Source organism: Hippoglossus hippoglossus, chromosome 16 (genome assembly GCF_009819705.1).
Source record: "Hippoglossus hippoglossus isolate fHipHip1 chromosome 16, fHipHip1.pri, whole genome shotgun sequence".
NCBI classification, from domain to species: Eukaryota; Metazoa; Chordata; class Actinopteri; order Pleuronectiformes; family Pleuronectidae; genus Hippoglossus; species Hippoglossus hippoglossus.
In genome coordinates this window covers 19,252,685-19,271,732 of record NC_047166.1, presented here as the reverse complement: position 1 = coordinate 19,271,732, position 19,048 = coordinate 19,252,685, and the positions used below count along the sequence as shown (strand labels likewise).

General features: G+C 41.4%; 1 protein-coding gene across 2 annotated transcripts; it reads left to right on the top strand.

Annotated features, from left to right (window-relative positions):
* The first annotated feature begins 714 nt into the window (after nucleotides 1–714).
* Nucleotides 715–15,105, top strand: pomgnt2 (protein O-linked mannose N-acetylglucosaminyltransferase 2 (beta 1,4-)). Of its 2 annotated transcripts, none has more exons than XM_034609932.1 (2): nucleotides 715–1,009; nucleotides 11,529–15,105. In XM_034609932.1, exon 2 carries the CDS (start codon nucleotides 11,600–11,602, stop codon nucleotides 13,406–13,408), a length of 1,809 nt encoding a protein of 602 aa, XP_034465823.1. In that variant the 5' UTR covers nucleotides 715–1,009; nucleotides 11,529–11,599; the 3' UTR covers nucleotides 13,409–15,105. The 2 variants fall into 2 exon arrangements, with proteins under 2 accessions (XP_034465823.1, XP_034465824.1); XM_034609933.1 differs by having other exon boundaries at nucleotides 11,526–15,105.
* Nucleotides 15,106–19,048: the final 3,943 nt, after the last annotated feature.

Here is a 19,048-nt window from a genome sequence, read left to right as displayed (position 1 = left end):
TATAGTCTCAAACTTGCAATTTGACCTCAGGATATTTACAGGATTTGGTTTGATGGACAAAATCTACGGTGGATGTTCTGATGGGATCAGCTCATATTTCCTCTCCATCACATCTGCTGAATGTGCCTATCCAATTAAAAGTTAATAAAATTAGTTAGGAACTTCTACCCCCACTGAGAAATTCTGAACAAAAACAACAGAGTTAAAGCCATCATAATGAGTTGTACATGTGAAAAAAGGCAACTGGACTTGCTTGTGTTTCATATAAATAAGTTTCACCTCTCACCCAAGAGGCTTAATTAATTATTAGTTATTATTTAAAGTTTAGGGTTAGGGTTTTTGATTATATCTACTCAACCATTGATGCTAGTTGTCAGTAGCAGATTAAAAAAATCTGTGAGCATATACAACATGATACATGTACAGTTAAACAATCGCTCAATCAATCAATCAATCAATCAATCAATCAATCAATCAATCAGTCTATCTATCTGTCTATCTATCTATCTATCTAATACAATACGTTAATGACTGCTGGATTATTATTGGTACGCTAATGCTAACATACGTTTACATTTACAGTACATATTTATTAGAGTGGCTTCACACTGTGATGTTTTCTTATGAAAACGATCAGACGCTTCTTCTCTGACTCTGTCTCGCGTCAGCTGCACACGTGACCACGGGTGTCATCGCGAGAGGAGAGCGCGGGATTTCCCCTCGGCGGTAGGTGGAGACAGGACACAGCGGACCGGAGCACAGCGCCTCTCTCTGCCGCTGACAGAGCCCGGCTAGCGCGTCAACAACACCGAGCAGCTCCGGCTGAAGTGCGGAGGCTCCAATGACTGAACACGCCGGTGGTTTTTATCCATCAGCCCCATCGGTTCGCCGGTGTTCGTCTTTTCCTTTCCTCTCCTCGTCTGTGCCCTGACTGCTCCACACTGAGCCGCCGATGCTGCCCGAACCAGCTAACACTCACTGACGAAACAACCTTCCACCGACACCTCAGGTAATTGCAGATCACATTGTATCTGTGTTGATCTGGATCTCAGGATCGATCCTGGATCCACATCTCAGCCTGACGGGGCTTTGCAGATGTTGGCACATCACAGGAAGCAACGTGTCCAGCCGCTTCAATACCATTTTACATGTGTCTAAAAATATAGCAAATAACTTCATGCATGTAGGTTTTGATGAATGTTGTTTTCCTGCTGTTGTTTCAATGAATGAGTCGATTCTTGTCACCAGTGCATGTTCAGGAAGAATTGGTATGACATTTTGAAATAGCTCAACTCGTTTTAAATCAACGACATTTCAATGTGTGTTCTATTCCAGCTGTAGACAGGGATGAGGAGGACAGCAGGGAGGGTAGAAGATGACCTCCAGTTAATGATCATCTATGGAAGCCAGCATTGAAATGAAAAACAGTTTTTATTTGAAAAGAGGAAGAATACAACATTTATTCCACAACATAGCTGTTTGTAATATTCTTTCCACCAGTTTGATCATAGTAACTAATGTGTGTTTGTGGATCCTTGTCTTTACCAATACAGCAGAACTGTAATGCACAGATTAAGTCGCAGTAAAATAAGTTTGAGAAGACACTCCAGTATCCAGCTCCCCAGTGTTAATGTAAATACAGGTTTCAGGTCACAAATCCAAGAATAGTCGCTTTTTATTTGATTAATTTACTTCTCCTGTGCTAACTGAACAGTTTAAGCAATTTAAACAGGCTCACAGGTTGACCTGCTTTAACTAGCCTCCTTGTGTCTGTTCCACAATGAGACACCAATGCTTTGAAAATGAAAACACCATAACTGCTGCCTGTATGGTATTTATAGTCAGTCGGCTCCCAGGTGAGATGGTATTTTATCTCCCTGGAGTTTGTTATACTCTTCAGTGACTTCTTTGACTCAGCCAAAATAAATAGGAATGACAACCTCACAGAAATCTGCTGAAATCCGAGGATGTTTTTTTAAAAATATATATATATATACACAGTATACATACTCCTGCTTGTCTGTTTCCTTTGTTTTTCCTTCTCTGCTTCATGTCCGAAATCAGTATAGATGTTGAACAGGGTCTTGTGTTACAGGCCTGCAGCTCTTCACATTATATTGGAACTGTAGTCTGCATTTCTGCTCTAGACTTTAGGAATAATTCAAATCCATTCTGCGGGAATTTTTTCTTACTAAAGTGGAATGCTGACAAGTGCAGGAGAAAATGAGTTTGGACCACCCTCTGTGAATAACTGATATTCATGTATTTCCAACTCCTCTGGAGCAGAATTGACTTGCATGGCTTTTCTAAGTGTCACAGCGGATGCACTCAAACAGTATGTGGTTCAGTGGTTGTTAGAAAACAGAATGTGCCGTATCTAAAACGCGCACTCTTTTAGGACATGTTATGCTTTTTTTCAGTGATCAAAGCTCAAGAGGCTTGTGGATGAGCTGAAGTGATGTGCATCAAATCTTCAGGCCTGTTCAGACCAGAGTAGGCTGTTGTCATTTTAGGTTGTGTCCGCTTGTTTGTTAAAATATGTTCCAACAAAATACTTTTTGATTTGTTTTCCAATTAGAAACTGACACCCAGCTCCACTTTTCTTGGGTTTTGTCTGTGTGGTTGGTAAATGTAACACTTTATGTAAGTGGTTTATGCTATTAGATGACTATTGTGGAGGACATATCTGGTTGCGAAGTCAACTGTGCAGTGATTCATACAACTGGAGGTAGGGGAGTTAACTAGATGTATATTTGCTAAATAAACCAATTAGTTTTCATCTTTTGTCTTCAAAGCTGAAAGATCCTACATGAAAGCACTTCCCTCAGTTTGGCTCACCTGTTATTTTTGAGTGTGGGCTTATTGTTGCACTGAGTGGCCCTTGTTGGTATAGAAATAAACAACCACAAACAGCATTGTTTGTTTTCTGTCCTAGGATGAAGGAATGAGCCCATTATGACTTGACTCAAACGAAAGAACAGCCCACAGCTCATTGGCAACCATTTGGTCCTTCTGGGTCCGAGTTAGTAAGGATTTGTCATCTTGGTCCGGGAGGTTGTGGCACCATATGTGTCCTCTGACATGCAATGTCACTTAAAGTTGACAGACACTGGATGTTATAAAACAGAATTGTGCAGCATGTGGTCACTGGCCATTGCTGCCTTTTTAAATTGGCTCATATTTACAATTTTCTCAATGCACATTTTCAGAAAGCTCCAAGTTCAAGCGTTGCTTTGTGTTTGCAGAGATGGGTCAGGGTCCTGGAAGTTCATTTTTCGTTGGATGGACAATTAATATGTTGTAACTGTAGTCATATTGAGTTTTTCCTGTCTGTGTCAGAGTGATATTGATTTTAATTTCTTGCATTACCGGCCTGCTAGCTTGCTTAATTGATAGTCTTTGTGGCTTCTAGACACCTTCATACCTTAATATTAGCACCCATGTTGTCCTTTTCCTCACAGTGGCGTTCTTATGACTTGTATACCATGTGTACAACTAACACCAAGCTCATGAGTCAATATCTAAATTGGAATATATATGCCCTCAGGGGTAGTTAAAAGCCAGCAGACCTCACAGGAGGTTCTGTCTCCCACAGAGAGTTGAACAGGATGAAAATCCTTCCCAATTCTCAGGTTACCCAAGTTTCTGAAATGGATGGTGTCAGCATCTTTAGAGCTCATGCAGATATCTTCATGTGTACACCCAGCCATCCTATTCTATTTCTGTCCCTCTCTGGAATATTGCCTGTTGTCCTGAGGCGATGCTGAAGTGCTGTGCGGTGGTGTTTTTAGGGGACGTCCTTCTCAATTTGTTCCTATTTGACTGTCTGTCACTTCCACACCAACATGCACATTCTGCAGGTCGTCCACATTAGCCTCAGTTTCCCCTGTGCCTCTTGTGAGAAGAGACAAGATGCAGTGTACAGTCTTGGTCTATGGTCGATTTCAGACTGCAAAGAGGGTCATTCGTAGAGAACAATGTAGCAAAAGATTACAAAAATATTACAGAGTAGCAGGCTATCAATCAGAAGAGTAATCAGTCTGTTTGGAAGATGCGAGTAGTCAGACATGTGATGTGTCTTAATGAGAGACCAAGGGCATTTTATGACACTCACTGCCAGTCATTGTGAAGCAGCTAGCCCATTTTTCACCACCAGACTGAATGTCATTACCTTTATGTAACAAAACTCTCTCTGTGTGTGTGTGCAAGCATGTTTGAGAAAGAGATGCAAAGGGAGAGAAGGGGTGTGAGACTTTGTAGTTGGGCCATTATTTCTCCATAGTGTCACAGAGTTCCGAGCGACTTGATCAAACCTGACGGGCCACATGTGGTCCAGGAATAAAGACGACAATGGAGAAGGAGGCATCATCACAGCCAGAAGAGATCAGAAATCAAGTGGCCAAAGGGAGACACAAGCAGGTAGAGGGAGGGAGAACAAGGACTAAATTGATATCCTATCTTCTCTCTTTAATTCCTCTTTTGAAGAGGCCTGCCAGGGCTCTCTGATTTGATTTGAAAGGGGAGGAAATGGAGGAAGAACTGCAGAGAAAGAGAGAAGGTTACCTCCAATATGGGGGGATGGTTAAACCAGGGAACAAATGAGCAGCTTCAACGCAAGACTACTGCTGCCATTGCCCTCCCACAGCCCCCTTAGCTTCGGCTTTCCAGGATTCTCATTAAAATTCAGAAGGCTCTCCAGTCTGCCCTGTGCCGCCTTCCACCGCATCATTGGGGTGCTTATTATCTCCAGAGCACACAGATATGCTAACCAGTAACACTGGGGAAGCCTGAGCTTCAGTAGCAGCCTTGAAGGCAGCACTGAGAAAGCGTTGAGTGACAGACACTTCACTACGCATGGCGGTCTTTCAGAATATATTTTATGTAGAATGATGAGGATTTTATGTGAACATGGTCAAGGAGACGTGACGGTCAAGTTTGGGCTGATGGACGATGCCGTCGTCCATTGTTGGTGACTGACATTTGTCACAGTGTTGAGATAAAGGGCATTCAAAAGAGGAATTGGCTAAAGGAGCAATTCAAATGTACATGTCAGTATAAACACACAGCTCACTAATAATTCACACCAGGCAACTACACACTACAACTCCACTGTGTAGATGTGTGTCCTGTGGAAGACGTCTGAAGTGTCTTGGCCGTGAAGAAGGTAAATAAAATGATAGAAAAATCCCCAAACCACAATAGTAGAGTTGACATTTTTGCCATAATTTCCCAAATATTCTCTCTGAATTGATTGAAACCAAGACATTTTAGACTGCTTCCCTTTTTTTATTTGTGGAACCAGGTTCACGTACTGGGCTCAAACTTAGGTTTGGTAGACTTGTGTAAAACAAGATGAGGGAGCACAGGTGTTGGTAGTGTCTGACTGGTGGAGGCAAAGCACGACCTCAGGGTAGTTTGCTGTATCCGGATGGAGGAAGTGTCAGATTTAGATACCTGGATACATAATCAGTGGGCTATTTAACAGTGTACATACCCATTCATAGAATATAGATATAGAGCTCTTGTGCTGGAATAGTTCTGTTCACATTTCATTATAATAGGAACTACTGCCACCTTTTTCCTTATTTTAATATTTGTATTCCAGGGCACTGCTGATCAGATAAAACGCCTCAAAATAGAGCTTGCATGAGCAAATTGGACAGTCACAAGCACAGAAGCAGGCTTTGATGTAGAAAAGTGCAAATAATGTCCTGGGGTCTCATTTATAGCTGCTGTGTATAAATGGGGTCTGAGAGATCTGAAAACTTGTACACCAACTCTGACCCGTTCATACAAACATTTTGAAGATGGGAAAGTGGTGATGCAGATGTGAGGTGGTGAATTGAAGCCAAATGATTGATCCACTTTATCATGAACATTAAACCAGCAGTGTTATTTGTGCTTGTGAGGCACAACTGTTCCATAAGCAAACATAAGTGGTAAAAGATATAAGACGTCTTAAAGCAAATTACACTCCGATACCATTTAAGTTACAGAAGTGAGCGATGAATAGTTATAGCATCTTCCAACACCGTGCTAGTAGGATGTTTTTTATGACCATATGAAGTTTATGATTGTTTTGTAAAATAGCTGCAGTGAACATTACCGGGCCATCAGCTGCACAGAGCTCACTGGAGACCACTTACAAAAAATGAATAAACTGTGTTCACCTTCAAACTTCCATTTCCAAATGATATCCCTGGGGTGGAGGTCAGGATCTCAATGATTGTCGTTATCAATTTGTTAAGGTTTGATGTCATCAATCCGATAAATACCATAACATAAATACGTGCGTAATGCTGCGTGATGCACTGGCACGGTTTGAGAAGTACGTGAATAGAAGGAGGGGAATAGAACGAGTGTTCAGCGACCACGAAGATTTCCTAGCAATGACAATGACTGGCTCCTCAGTCAATTCAGATTCTCTGGAGCTGTTGTCTAAGATCTATGTGCTGAACTGAGTCCAGCATTAGACAGACATAACCGCACCATCCCAGTACAAACACAAGTACTCACTACAATGGGTTGATAAGCCGACAGGTATGTGTTTTGATATGATAATGTGTACATGTATGTTTATCTCTCTGCCTAAAGTCTCTATTGGGAATAATATAATTCTCTTAAATATTATAGATGGTGGATATTGCAGCCTTTCATAAATTGAATGATGCTTGCAGTTTTGGATTATTAAAATGTGTAGTTGATACAACAAGTTCCGTCACGTTTTGACGGTGTGAAGCGATTCTCTTTTTGCCTCCATCATTAAATCCGACTACTTTTTTTTTTCTCTGCCCTCTGTCCTTCCTGTCTTACTGCATTAACCGCATCAGCAACACGTTACCACTCAGTGCTTTTTCTTTTATTAGCGATACCACTGCTGTGGCCTCTAAACAATACGTCCCTCACAAGCACCTCTATTTCGGTGTCAGAAAAGAACTTCTTGTGGCTGATTCTCCATAACTAGTGATCAGTGTGGCCATTTAACATTCATGAGGTGCTTTGCAGTGACCAATTATGGTTTGAGCGGGATATGAGGCAGATCCCCATATGCACGATTGACTTTGACTAATGAAGGGAAAGTTGCCCTCAGTTGGGCATTGGCACGCACGTGTGCACTTTGAGCATGAATCCAATACACGTTTTTAGAAATGAGGCCCTGGTTCTCTTTTTGGGTCCTGCATGAGAACGATTTGTGCGTGCTATGGTGGCTTGCAGTGGCTTTGACATTTCCAAGCTTTCTATGTCTTGGCTCGGACAAACTGCAGCGGGCATTCACAGGCGTCCCTGTGGGAACCAGTGTGCACTGAGAAGGATTAGACAGCACTGCTGGCATTGTGCGCCTTGTGGTGGCCTTGTCCTTGCAGACTGAAGGAGCATGCATCCTAATGTTAGCCTAACAGCTTCCTCTTCACACTTCACTTCACTTCATTTTGACTGCTGTGTCAGCACCGAGGGGATGCTATAGTATCTGATGTCTCTGGTGCTTTAATTCACATCCACTGTGCTCTCCATGGCATTTTGTCATGGGAAATACTATAGCATTAATCTGTCTTCCCTTACTTACACAGTAAGTGATGTTTGAAGGATGTGAGATGAAATATTGGTCTTCAAGACAGACCTGCATTTCTTCTTTATGCTTTAGCCCAGTTTTCTCCCTGTTGATAACATTTGCTGCTTATCCAGGGTCACTCTCTTCTTACATCCTACCTGATGCAAGGCCGACGGAAACTCTGACAGCTTTTGACTCTTGCCGTGTTGTTATTCAGTAAAGAATGGCATTCTAATGGTTAAAAATATATATAAATATGTAAAAGGAAGCCAGGGCTCTGAACAATAGTCTGTATCTGTAGTGTTACAGTCATGCAGATGCAGCTCATCCCCTGGTCTCTCTAAACCCATCATACAAATAAGGTTGGTCCAAAACACATGGCAGACAAAGAGTGGAGGTTTCCTACAATTGTTTTCAGATCTTGAAACATGACCAGGTCTAAAATAGAGCTGCAATGATTATTCAGTACGCAGAAAGCTATTTTGTAAATGTTTTCTCTCTGTTTTTAAAGCAAACATGACAGACATTCTCTGTTCCCATCTTCTCCAACTAAAGGATTTGCTGCTCTCTCTGCTACTTTTTTTGTTGATGCTCCAAATCACATCAAACATTACCTCAAGACATTTTGCACAGTAAAGTCAAGACTTTTCACTAAAGAAAAACCCAACCGTGTACTATGAGATTATCAAAGTAAATGAAATATCAGAAAATACCTTATTTTCGACTGGAAAGAATACACCATCTTCTGACATTTTGTGTAAAAGGTGAATAATTGATTGAGAAATAATCTACAAATTAATCATTGTTGATCATAATCCTTACTTGTTAACAGTCCAGGTTTAGGGTTATGTGGGCTCCATTCACAGATCTCAGTGGTCAAGATTCCAAATACTAGGTCAATAAAGGTGAGAGGTATTTAGGAGTGAGGTCTTCTAAGGCCTTAAAAGTGAGCAATACAATTTAAATTTAATATGAAATCTTAACAGGGAGCCAGTGTAGGAAGGCAAGCACAGGGTTGATGGGGCCTTGTCTCTGGAGGGAGCCCTGCCTGTTCCCTGAGTTAAGTGTGTTATATCAATCAAGCCAAGAATGTGTGCATTTACAATGATCCCTCAATGTGCTTTCCCCCATTACTCACATCCACCCATTCATACAGCTCTTATGATACATCTCATTCATGCACTGCTGGAAATTGAGGATTTGGGGATCATATGGACTGTTACCAGGCATCATAACACCAATCTGAATAGTGGATGACCTGCTCTCTTCTGAGCCATAGTCACCAAGAGGAGTGGATCATGTACAACTGTTTTCTAAACCAGCAGGTGATGAAAAGAGATAAACTTAAGCTGGAATCTACAAGACCCAATAATATTTTTGACTTTGTCGTTGATCCAGAGATAAGTGTCAAATATTACATTGCAGCCAGTGTTGAAGGAATTAGGAGGACCAAACAGAAACCTTCAGACTTATTAAAATTGTGAGATACACTTGGATTTAATATCAGAGAAGCCAAGAGTAAGATTTGCTAGGTCGTGTTGAGTTGTACAAGGAGTAGGGAGCTGTAGTGGATGCTATATGGTCAGTTATGGCCAATTAAATCAGTATCCACCAGATTAAGACACTCAAGGAAGAAACAAGGTATGACCTTAAAATGATTGGTCCAGTTAACTGATTTAATCAGGTTATAAGAGTCTGTAAGGTAAAAAATGGACAGCTTGAGAGCAAGAGAGGGCCTCACTACATTATCTGGAAAGTGGAAACCTTTGTGAAGTCATGCCCCTTGTAGCATCTGCTGCATCCTCTAAAACTACAGTTTGTATTTTAATCACAAATCAGAAAATAGTATGGCTTGTTTATCAGCAGTAAAAAAAAATTGTTATTCTAAGTGTGTGTATTCAGTTTGCATTGTCTCCTCTCTCTGCAACAGCTGTAGCCCATGTGTCTCACTGAGCTTGATCACAAAGACTGACTCAATTGGCAGCGACATATTGTACTTGCTGGGATATCAAAAATAGCACAGGGACTATACTCAGCTCCGGCAGAACAGAGATTGGCACGCAAGAAAACAGAGGAGGAACAGAAAGAGAGAGAGTACCACAACCATGGAGAAAAAAACAAAAATGCAAATTATCTAAGAGGATAACTGGATAATAACAGAATAATATAGTCTATAAAATAAAGAGGAGTTTACCATATTCTAGTATGTGCTCTGTGCAAAAACTACTGAAGGGATTAACACAAAACATGGTGGGAGAACCATCTGCCTCCTGATCCAGATCAGAGCCAGAATTTTCTTTCATTCTTTAACATAGCAAGACAAGGTGTTTTTCCAGCATTTTTCTTTTTTCTCAGAAAATAATGTGTGCAATTTGGTGCAGATGTAAATTAAAATATACAGTATATACCGCTCATTATCTCTCTCTCTATATATATTATATTAATGGGCTGATCGATTATGGTAAAAATTATTATCACGATTATTTTGGTCAATATTGTAATCACAATTATATAACACAATTTTTTTTGTATTATTATTTTTGGAAACATCACACATTTAAAGAAAAATAAATCATTTCGGGCACCCATGTTTAAAGATAAGACTGTCTACACTGCCTGAGTGAGCAGGGAAGAACTTCTCTCCGGTCTGACGATCACATCACTTATTAATCAATGATGTCGGATCATGAATCGGGATCGTTCCGGTCATTTTAACTCTGATGTCCTGGCTGCGTGCGTCACGTTTTGTCTCGTGTTGTGTGTGGCAGGTGAAGGCGAGCGTGCAAAATGCTGGATTATTTTTTTCAAATGTGTTTAAATACATGTCTCAAACTCTTAAACGAATCAAATAAACTCAAAATAAACCTCAGTACTGTTCATGTCCTACAAACATGTGACTAGTGTTGGTGTTCATTGTTAACATGTAAAGTGAGCACAGGTCAGCAGGGGAGTGAGGAGGGAGGACATGCGGCAGTGTAATATGGCATGGTACAAGGACACCGTGCATATAATGTGCGTCTGCCACTGTCCTAAAGCAACAGTGGCATTCATTTTGCAGTGGAGGGCTGCTGTCGTGTCCTGGCATTTAGTTGATCCTATGTGATCAAATTATCATTCCCATGTCATTATTTTTGACAGTGCAGCCCAAAAGTGTGGTGACTTGACACAGGATGACTCGATAGCAGCTTGGGTTGGTGTGAATCTCATCCCATGTTTCCTATCGCCTCTGCCGTTAATGTGTTGTAAGAACAGGACACCAGACTGAAATTGACACAAATGGCATCAACAGGGGAGCAAGATCTGATTTACTAATTTGGACAGACTATGATATGACGAGAGCGGATGGTCTTTTCTCCAAAGTTGAGGGTGGGTAGAAACACAAGGAGGCAGGGACACATTTAGGTTGAAAAGACATGAAAAATTGCATTTTGCATATGTCCACTTTAAACCCTCAGATAGTACTTAGCATGCTAGTTGCCTTGTGTGTGCAGGCAGCTGTTGGCTGTGTGCTGTTGGTTTGATTTAGATCCTTCAATGACTCACTTGTTCTCTCAGTATGCAGATGAGTAGAGTTGAGGGCAATACTGTTGTTCCTGTCTCTGTAGCTCCTCACAGTGTAATTTGTCTTGATATATCCAGGGAGGGTGACAGGTTCGGAAAATATCTCATTTGCTCACCGAGGTAAACGACCACAAATCCCAAAGGTGAAAGCTGAAACCTGCAGTCATGAATCATTGGATTGTATTGCTTAGATACATAGCACTGCTGTTCAAATCCTCCAAATGGTAATCCACTAATGACTTTTAGTAATTAGGACTGTTTGATATGTTCTTAGGTTGGCTTTATGACAAGTCTGTTTTTTAACTTGTGCTTTCTTCTTTTCTCTTCATTACCCTGTCCTTTCCTACCCCTTTTCCCCCTCTGCTCCACCCTCTTTTGTCTTTTCCTCCCTTTTTCCTATGTCGTTGTCTGGCAGCAGATGTCTCGTTGCTCCCCTCAAATGTCAGAGACCAGTTGGAGCCCGGAGGTGGGTCCTCAGCAGCAGCAGTGATGCGGGCTTCGGTGACAGGCTGCAGGATGAGCGTGGGTGCGCTACTTAACGGGCTGCTGGTCTCAGTGGTCGCAGCTCTGCTTTGGAAGTATTCCAAGCTGAGTGAACATGCTGCCCTCCTGGAGGAAGAATTGCACATGACGCGACAGTCCCAGGAGCTATCGCAAGCCCACATCGATTACCATGTTGCCCTGCAGGCTCTTCAGGAGCATGGCACACACATGGTCTGCACTGGCAAGATGCACACTGACCGCATTTGCCGCTTTGACTACCTCTGCTACTGCTCCGAGGCAGAGGAGTTTGTATTCTTCCACTCCAATTCCTCTGTCATGTTGCCTAACCTAGGATCTAGACGGTTCCAGCCTGCCCTGCTGGACCTGTCATCAGTAGAGGATCACAACACCCAATACTTCAACTTTTTAGAGCTCCCTGCTGCAGCTTTAAAGTTCATGCCCAAACCGGTGTTTGTACCAGATGTGACATTGATCCTAAACAGGTTTAATCCTGATAACCTTATGCATGTATTCCACGATGACCTGCTCCCTGCTTTCTATACCATGAAACAGTATTCAGACTTAGACGATGAGGCTCGTCTGGTGTTTATGGAGGGCTGGGGTGAAGGTCCACACTTTGACCTCTACCGACTTCTTAGCGGCAAGCAGCCACTACTCAAAGAACAGCTCAGAAACTTTGGCAAGCTAATGTGTTTTACCAAATCTTATGTGGGCTTGTCCAAGATGACCACTTGGTACCAATATGGGTTTGTGCAGCCGCAGGGTCCTAAAGCCAACATTTTGGTGTCAGGAAACGAGGTTCGGCAGTTTGCTAGGGCCCTGATGGAGAAAATGAACATCACCAGAGTGGAGGAGGTAGAAAAAGATGGAGGTAGTACAGAAGAAGAAAAGGAAAAAGAGAAGAAGGATGACTACATTGTTGTGTTCAGCCGATCAACAACAAGGCTGATACTTAATGAAGCAGAGCTAATTATGGCACTGGCCCAGGAGTTCCAAATGAGAGTAGTCACAGTATCCCTGGAGGAACAGTCATTTCCTAGTATAATCCAGGTGATTAGTGGTGCTTCCATGTTAGTCAGCATGCATGGAGCTCAGCTTATTACCTCACTGTTCCTCCCCAGAGGAGCTGCTGTGGTGGAACTGTTCCCCTTTGCTGTGAACCCAGAGCAGTACACACCTTATAAAACCCTTGCCTCCCTTCCAGGCATGGACCTTCATTATATCTCCTGGAGGAACACCAAGGAGGAAAACACCATCACCCACCCTGACAGACCCTGGGAGCAAGGAGGTATTGCTCACTTAGAAAAAGAGGAGAAGGAGCGAATATTGGCCAGTAAGGATGTTCCCAGGCACCTGTGCTGTCGCAACCCAGAGTGGCTTTTCCGGATCTACCAGGACACTTTGGTGGACATCCCTTCCTTTCTGGAAGTCCTCAATGAAGGCAGGAAGACCAAGCCCAGCTTGAAGAAGTCAAAGCCGGCCAGCACAGTCCACCCAGGCCGAGTCAGAGAACCCCATTGTCAGACCACAGTACAAACCACTAATGAGGCTAAACTCACAGTATCCTGGCAGATCCCATGGAATCTAAAATACCTGAAGGTAAGAGAGGTTAAGTACGAGGTGTGGATCCAGGAGCAAGGAGAGAACACCTACATGCCTTACATCCTTCCCCAGCACAACTACACTTTTTCAGAGAACATTAAGCCTTTCACTACCTACCTGGTGTGGGTCAGATGCATCTTCAACAAGAACCTCCTGGGCCCATTTGCAGATGTTCTTATGTGTAGGACCTAACAGAAAAAATGTGTCTGTTTGTTGCTGTGCAGTTTCACTTAAAAGTTGAGTCATGGTTGTTCCAGACAATCAATTTAGAGTAGTGAACTGCTTGAATACATTTTGTCCAGAGGAGTTTGGAACATGTCTTGGCTTGTTCCTACAAATGCAGATGTTGTTGAACTTTTAACAGAGATGTTTTGCTTGCCCAGCAGAGAGAACACAGGGACTTCTGAATGATTTACAAACTATTTGAAGCACAGAGTCAGAACACAATGGCAACCGTCATTAATGAATGGAAAGTGTATTTCATGTTCCTACGAAAGTGCTAAATCATTTCTCTACTGACAATACCAGAATTCAGATTTATTTATGTGCAGAATAATATATAACATGTTTTTAGTAATAGTCAAAACACTGGGTCTTTACCTTTCACAGTATGCAATGTAGCTTTTTTGTGGAGAGCAAGAGAGAAGATCCTTTTTTTCATTGCTCAATGTCTACTGTATGTGTGATACCCGTGTGGCTTAGTTTTCCTATATATTATTTAATTACATACAGTATTGTTTGCCGAACTTAGCCAATACCAAAGCAAAGTTTCCCCTGTTGGTACAGCCAATCATATTTGCCATATTACTCTCATGTTATTGATGTTATTGATCTCTCATATACATAGAAATGCAGTTGGAAACCCTCTCTCTAAAATGTGAAGGATTTTTTGTCAAGTACATTTTTTAAATCTCTCTCTAATCAATGTTTATGGCCCTGACTACAAAGAGCGGTGCAATATCAGAATACTTAATGGTGTATTTTGTTATGAGAGAATTATCTTAAAATTATTTTCTTATATGTTACAACTGCAAAGATACATGTTTTTCTCTAACTGGAACTATTTACAAGTGCAACAGTTATACATTTATCTGGAAAGTGAATCTATAATGTTACGCTATAATTCTTATGAGGCAGACCCTTTCCTGTTAGCAGCTGTATGCTGCTGGGCCACTGGCTTTTACTGCCTTGTGTGAAGGGCATTTTCATCAAGGTAACAAGGTATGTTAAGATTCCACTGCCTTTAACTCTGTTAAGTAAGATATAATTACCAGCGGTGTGTGTTTACTTTCCTCAATTATTTTCTAGTCTACCTTTGGAGATCAGACATCCAAAGCTGGCTGTTTAATTTGTTGTTGTGTCATTTGCAAACAACTTGCTGCTGGTTCTCTGCTGTAAAGCATATTCAACTTTTGGGCATGTTAATTGGAGGTGTTAGTATGTTGTTGTAGAAATGTAGCAAGACATAATTTAATGGAATGGCACAAGTAAACAATACACTGCCACAATGATATTGTGTTATATTGTGCCATTATTAATAAAGTGTCATTTTTATTTGGTCCTTTAAACATAACAATATCTCATTGTAATATTTTGTAATTTGCCATATGTCCCTTTCCCAGGTTTTTCACTGAACTGATATTTTTTTCCGCTCAGATGCATCTGGTTGTCAGTGCAAGTATAAGAGATTATTTTGAGCCACTGTTTGTGATTGCAGAATGTGATGGTCTAGATATGTATGTGTTTGTATCGTTAGCTAGATTTGTGTTCACTTTTCCGAGCTCAGTGGAGACATCAGTGAAAGAAAAGTATAGAAGTGTCTGTTTTCTACATAACAAATAGTTGGAGTTTCTTTTTCAAATTGAATAAAGAAAACTTTTTCTTATGTATCTGTTTTGTTCAAGCATTTTGTGTTTTAAATTATAAAATTATAATGATGCTTAACTTAGTTATATGTGAATAAGCTAAAAATAATATTTTTGGGGGGAAAAGGGTTTCATGCAACAGAGCTAATGTCAGCCTGGCTAAAAGATATTCCAGCACAACACGTGCCTAATGTTTTTGTGTCACAGTGTCATGAACTGGCTCACGGTTCAGACAAACAAAAATAGGAATGAGAACACACCAATGGTTGTCAGTCAAAAAAAGTGAGTGTTTATTTAATCAAACAATTTACGAAAACAAGATGCTACTAAGTCAGTAAAAATTGGTAATGTAGTGCATGAGTAGAAGATATAACCTGTGGAAAACTGAACAAAAATACCAAACAAAACCCAGGAGCACATGTGGGAGCTGCAGAGAGAGAAAGAGACTGAGCCAGCCGGCTAAATAGGCTTCAGACCAGCCAGGTGAACCTCATCTTCCTGATGACCTCCACTCTGCTGCCACTTCCTGATGCTGGCTGTTCACAGAAGCAGCTTTCAGACATGCACTGAACTCTGCAGATCTATTGTATTTTCTCTGGAGGAGATGTTTGTGTGAACGCAAAAATCCGAGTGAGAGGCTGTGGATTATCTGCGGACTTCCTCCGCCCGGCCTCCTAATATAATGTCCGTACAAATTCAGGAGAATCCATTGAGTGAAGCAAGTGAGTGGGGGGGGGGGGTTGATGACGCTTCTAACATGTGACAGATGCAAAAATGAAAAACAAAAACAAAACAAAAATCTCCCAGTGAATAAGCGGTATCATACACGTAGAGGAAAGACAAAGATGTCAAGAGAGTTTTTAGCGATAACTGACACCAGTGTCTGTTGTCAAGAAAATCATGTGATCAACACAGTGGAATTAATACGTCACTTCCTGCCTCTGCCTGCTGCACCCTGCTGCTCCACCTCTCGCCTGATTAATGCAGAGGATTTGATGCTGTTGTCAACGTGTCTGTGCAGAGAACCTCCCGCTGCGTTGTGCATGTGTGAAAGCTAGCTTCATGCTCTGAAAACAATTCCAAAGGCAAAGCAAGGTTGGCACAATTATTCATTACACTTCATACAAAAAGAATCTGCTGCAGTGAGCTACACCAGAGACCCTGGAAGCTCCAGGTTCATTGATGACGGCTGGTTTTTAGCTAATTTCATTGAGAATTTGATAATATCCACTTACATGAAAAGGGCCTTAAGGTGGCCTCTGCTTTATTATCTGAACATGTCCTAATGAGGAACGTTCTGCTATTTCAGATTCATGCTTCCTTTATGCTGCAAGGTTTCATGTGTTTTATTAGATTACCACAGTCTGGGGCCTTGTAGCACTGCGGCATAGAAACAGGTGGAAAGGGCAACTTATTTTGCCCCAGGGCCCCCAACAGTTTAATTCAGCCACGATCCCATATTGCATTTCATGCAGGGCAGGAGAGCTCGTAAGAGGATTTTATTTATATCAATAAATTCTATAGCTCAGTACAGTTGGCTCGGGAAAATATTTAAAGGAAATACTGATTATCCTGGAAATGAGATGAAACTTATCACACAATCACTGGCAGGATTCAGATGTTTGAGTTTGGACAAATCAAAGCATGTTTGAGATCTCAGCAGTGCTGTCCTGAGTGTGATGTTGAGAATATCAGTAGTGTTCTGCAGTAATGTCCTATGAAGCCAAAGTTTACCATCTAAAATTCAGCTTTTGTAAGCAAATGGAAGAAAATGACCATCAGCCACAGGTCCCAGCATAACACTGATTCTAAACTACAATCACTCCATCACACTGAATGAGAATGAGCTGTTCCCATCTATTGTGTTGTGAGTAAAGCAAACATGTCAACCTCTTTTGTTCTTGGAAACAGTTTCTGATAAGAGGATATGGGAGTGACAGTCTTCAGCAGAGTGAGGAAAATGATTTCAAGTAACCATCAATCAGCCAATCAACCTTTGATCAAATTAATTTATTATTTTAGCTTAACCACTTCTTCTTGTTGGCTGGGGCCAATCCCAGCATCTATTTGACAGAATGTTTGACCAACAGTCTACGGTCCAACTGACTTTCACAGTGAGAGCGCAGGCAGGCAGGTGACAAGACAGGAACGCTAGCCAATCATTTCATTCAACCATGTCAGGGCCACAGAAATACTTTTTATATTTTGGCGATCTGAAGAGGATTTCAACAAATAGGACAGAAAAGTATTTCAGAAAAAAATTACCAACTCTACCATTAACACATTTAATCGTCAAGCTACACTTCAAGGACCACCATGGAAAATCATGTTTGAACTTGCGTTATCCTTGACATGTTACGAAATCCTATCCCCGAATGCATGCACAGCGAAATCTATATAATGGAACCAGCATTGTGTCAAAGGGGCGCAATACCCCGAAAAACAAGCGAAACAGTGAGTAGATTAAAAATCCCCCAGCGGCGCAGTAAACTGTCCCCATGATGATGGATGATTTGTCCAGTCACAGTTCAGCTCAGCCCAGTTCTGTTCTTCATTTCCCACAGTGCCTTGTTTCTTTCTGCCAGCTTAACCACAGAGACAAGATGCCACCTGACAGGTGCAGATGTGCAGCAGTGGGCTCAGTGACAGTGACACTGTTCCCAGGAGCAGGAGAGAGGGCAGCCCACCGCAGTGCTGACAGATGGACTGTTGCGGGCATCAAGGAGCATGGTTGCATGTGTTTGGTAAGGAGTTAGTTGTATTGATTAGAACCCACCTCTTCAGAACACTGACAACAGTCTATCATGCAGCTTCCTCTATTTTTCAATCTCAATGTAAAGTGCCTTTGAGCAATGTTAAAATTGCTTTATAAATTAAATGTATTATTATAATAATTATTATTATGTAATCTAAACAGAAGTATAAGAGTTATGAGAATGAGCATGATCCAGCTTTTACACCTCTCAAGAAAAGTAGACAGTGTGGAGTGTATATAATGTATAAGGGAGGGAAAGAAGAATTTCCTCTTTTCCTTTGCCAGAATGAATATTTGAATAACCCTCTAGAGCCGATTTATCATCATTAGGGATGAGATTACATGAAATTAACCTTCTCTGCCCTCCACCAGTGTTTAATTAACACAGAGAAGTAGGAGCAGCTGTGACATGCAGTTAATAATTGGGCTTGTTGGTATTTTAAGTTTTTATATATGTTACTACACGAAACACAAGCACAGAAAACGTGGCTCTAACTCAAGGGCTGCCAGGCTCTTCCTCCCTATCATCCTAACGATATGAGCACATGTGAACATGCTGCCATTTCTCCTGTGGAGCTGACCTGCTGCAACTGATGCTGCTGTGGCATAATAATCCCAGCGGTCATGTGGGGTCAAATCAGATATTTTTTAAATTTCTATTTGAAATTTTATTTGATTTCTGTAAATCGTTTGGCAAATTATTCAACTTAAGACTGCTTGTTGGAGCAATTAAGGCTGTAGGCCTGATTTAATAGGGGTGGTGGGGGCCATATTTCTTGACCTGCGTAAGACTTTTGACAGTTTTGATGGTCGTCCATGTAACTATCTCCAAGCTCAATATACAAACTTTCTGTTTATACATTACATTGGCTTCAGTCTTACTATGCTCTTATCACATTAGGATGAAGGATAGAACCTTATCTTTAAGAACTTGTGTGGAGTGTATTTTTCCCCCAGCCCAATCCTTCCAGACAGCAAACACGTCATCTATGTGGGATCCCAACAATAATCAGTGCATCCAGGACTCTTGGGTTGTGTGTTTCCGTACAGGCTTGATGCAGAAGGAGATCCTGCAGCTCCCTGCATCATGCCTAAGCTCAAACCTGCATTTCCCAAAACTCTCCTACACTTCTCCTCTCTGCCTTGAGTTTAAATGATATGTCAGAGGTCAAATTTTAATGTCCTATTGTTTTTATTCATCTAAGGGGTGAA

Bases quoted from the DNA above. Each gene is read 5' to 3' on its own strand.
- pomgnt2 (XM_034609932.1), top strand. From the start codon at position 11,600: ATGCGGGCTTCGGTGACAGGCTGCAGGATGAGCGTGGGTGCGCTACTT.